Here is a 2,040-nt window from a genome sequence, read left to right on the forward strand (position 1 = left end):
AATATTGCTATACTATATTTACCGACCCTACGGGTTGAATTTTCTTGCACCTGCCACATGGAACGCTGACACACTACCGGTAAATCGCAACCTTCCCCAATTGCTGCTTTGGGTCAACTCGGTCACATCCATTTAACCTCCTCAACACTATGAGGCAGTCTTCCACGCTCTTTCACTTTCCATGACGCTCTAGATCCCAGTTAGCTACATACCAATAGGCATGATGCGACTCGGAAACAGCTTGTCCTACCTAGATTGACCCACCTCGACTAAATGCAAGCTCGCTAAGGCTTTTCCCTTCTGCACGAGCTCTCTATAAACATCAAGGTATGTAAAATGAAACGCGTTTCCTTGAGCTACGCGAGATATCCCTTCTCTTTCATGATGAAATTTTTATTGGAGCTGTCTGATTTACCATGGTGACACCCTACATATTACCATACGCAACAATTCTGAATACTAGAGAAAATTTTTCTGTCGGTCCGAAATGCGCTTCTCGTCAGTCCACATCGCTGACCATTCATAGTAGAGCTCATCCACGTTTTTAGAGCAAATAGCGAATCCTAGTTGAATAAATACGACCTGTACGAACGAAGAAGAAATATATAGATTCGTAATTTCATGATGGAGGTTGCTAATGGAGCCGCCACGGCCGCCACACCGGCAGAGAATGGCGAGCGAGAAGACGTCGGAGGATACAAATTGAAGTTCTGCACCGTTTGTGCAAGTAACCAGAACAGGTACGTGCTTGTCTTACTAGTTTAGAGAACCGATCAACTTGGCAACTGTGAGACTAATACTTCATAGATCGATGGAAGCGCATCTTCGTTTAGCGCAAGCCAACTATCCCGTCATCTCCTTTGGTACCGGCTCTCTCGTCCGCTTGCCTGGGCCTACTATCCATCAACCTAATGTATACCCATTCAACAAGGTTTCCTACGACACCATGTATAAAGAATTGGACAGGAAAGATCACAGGCTATACACAGCCAATGGCCTATTGAACATGTTGGGAAGAAATAGACAGGTGAAGTGGGGTCCAGAGCGCTGGCAAGACTGGCAAATAGGGTACCCGAGAACCGAACAAGGCAAAGACAGTGGCCATATCGGCACAGAAGGAGGCATTGTAGATGTCGTCTTTACCTGCGAAGAGAGATGCTGGGATGCTGTCATAGATGATCTGCTCAATCGAGGATCACCCTTAAATCGTCCCGTCCATGTCATTAATGTCGACATCAAGGACAACCATGAAGAGGCCTCTATCGGTGGATCGGGTATTTTGGATCTGGCAGAGTCGCTCAACAAAGCAGCTAGAGAGGAGCGGGAAGTCCTGGGCGCTACGGCGTTCGATATGGCCACTGCTGCAAGCAGGATGTCGTTTGATGAGCGAGTCCCTGAAATCATTGGCGAGTGGCAAGAGCGCTGGCCCAACCTGCCAGCGACATGGACGCTAGCTTGGTTCTAGCTTCTATGATTATGACTTATGCCTTCTTTTCTTCTTCTTTTTTTTTTTTACGATACCAGGAACTACCGTAGTTAGTTCCATGTTCATGATACGGGCACTTGGGACGAATGGCGTTTGGAGAAAGAGCAGGGACCACGAAAGGGATACGCACAATCTATATATGGCTAAATAATATTATCCCAATTCGATGAGCACCCTCATGATAGCTTTCTATGCACTAGCATGCAGTGAGGCCGCATAGCACAGATTTACTTGGCTGATTAGGTACAAGGCAATAAAGGCAAAGCAAAGCAACGCACTATAGAAGTCGTTCGCCTGCCAGCAGAATCCCATTCCATTTTTCCTTATTGTCTCTACCCGGTCAAATGCTCATGTTGGAGTAAGCCTCATGACGTCGCTTGTTATGAGGTCAGTCAGTTCACCTGACAACAGGCGGACGGACTGGAATGTTTTGTAGGGAATGAAACATCGGAAACGTCCCGAAGGAGGATTGTGATGGTGAGACTAGGACATCTTTCGACATTTAAATTTAAGCACGTCAATGGCCTATTACTAAGGAATTCTCGGAATGGATA

At 46.4% G+C, this 2,040-nt stretch overlaps 1 protein-coding gene across 1 annotated transcript; it reads left to right on the forward strand.

Annotated features, from left to right (window-relative positions):
• Positions 1–277: 277 nt before the first annotated feature.
• On the forward strand, positions 278–1,741 carry F5B22DRAFT_541266 (RNA polymerase II subunit A C-terminal domain phosphatase SSU72). Its single transcript, XM_047972849.1, has 3 exons — positions 278–327; positions 532–740; positions 808–1,741. Exons 2-3 carry the CDS (start codon positions 622–624, stop codon positions 1,463–1,465), a joined length of 777 nt encoding a protein of 258 aa, XP_047833546.1. The 5' UTR covers positions 278–327; positions 532–621; the 3' UTR covers positions 1,466–1,741.
• The last annotated feature ends 299 nt before the right edge of the window (positions 1,742–2,040 follow it).

The sequence above is a fragment of the Xylaria bambusicola genome, assembly GCF_022495145.1.
Source record: "Xylaria bambusicola strain CBS 139988 unplaced genomic scaffold F5B22scaffold_8, whole genome shotgun sequence".
In the NCBI taxonomy this organism is placed as follows: Eukaryota; Fungi; Ascomycota; class Sordariomycetes; order Xylariales; family Xylariaceae; genus Xylaria; species Xylaria bambusicola.

Coding starts and splice junctions, on each gene's coding strand:
- F5B22DRAFT_541266 (XM_047972849.1), top strand. CDS start 622: ATGATGGAGGTTGCTAATGGAGCCGCCACGGCCGCCACACCGGCAGAG. Junction 741..807: donor TGTGCAAGTAACCAGAACAG/GTACGTGCTTGT, acceptor AATACTTCATAG/ATCGATGGAAGCGCATCTTC.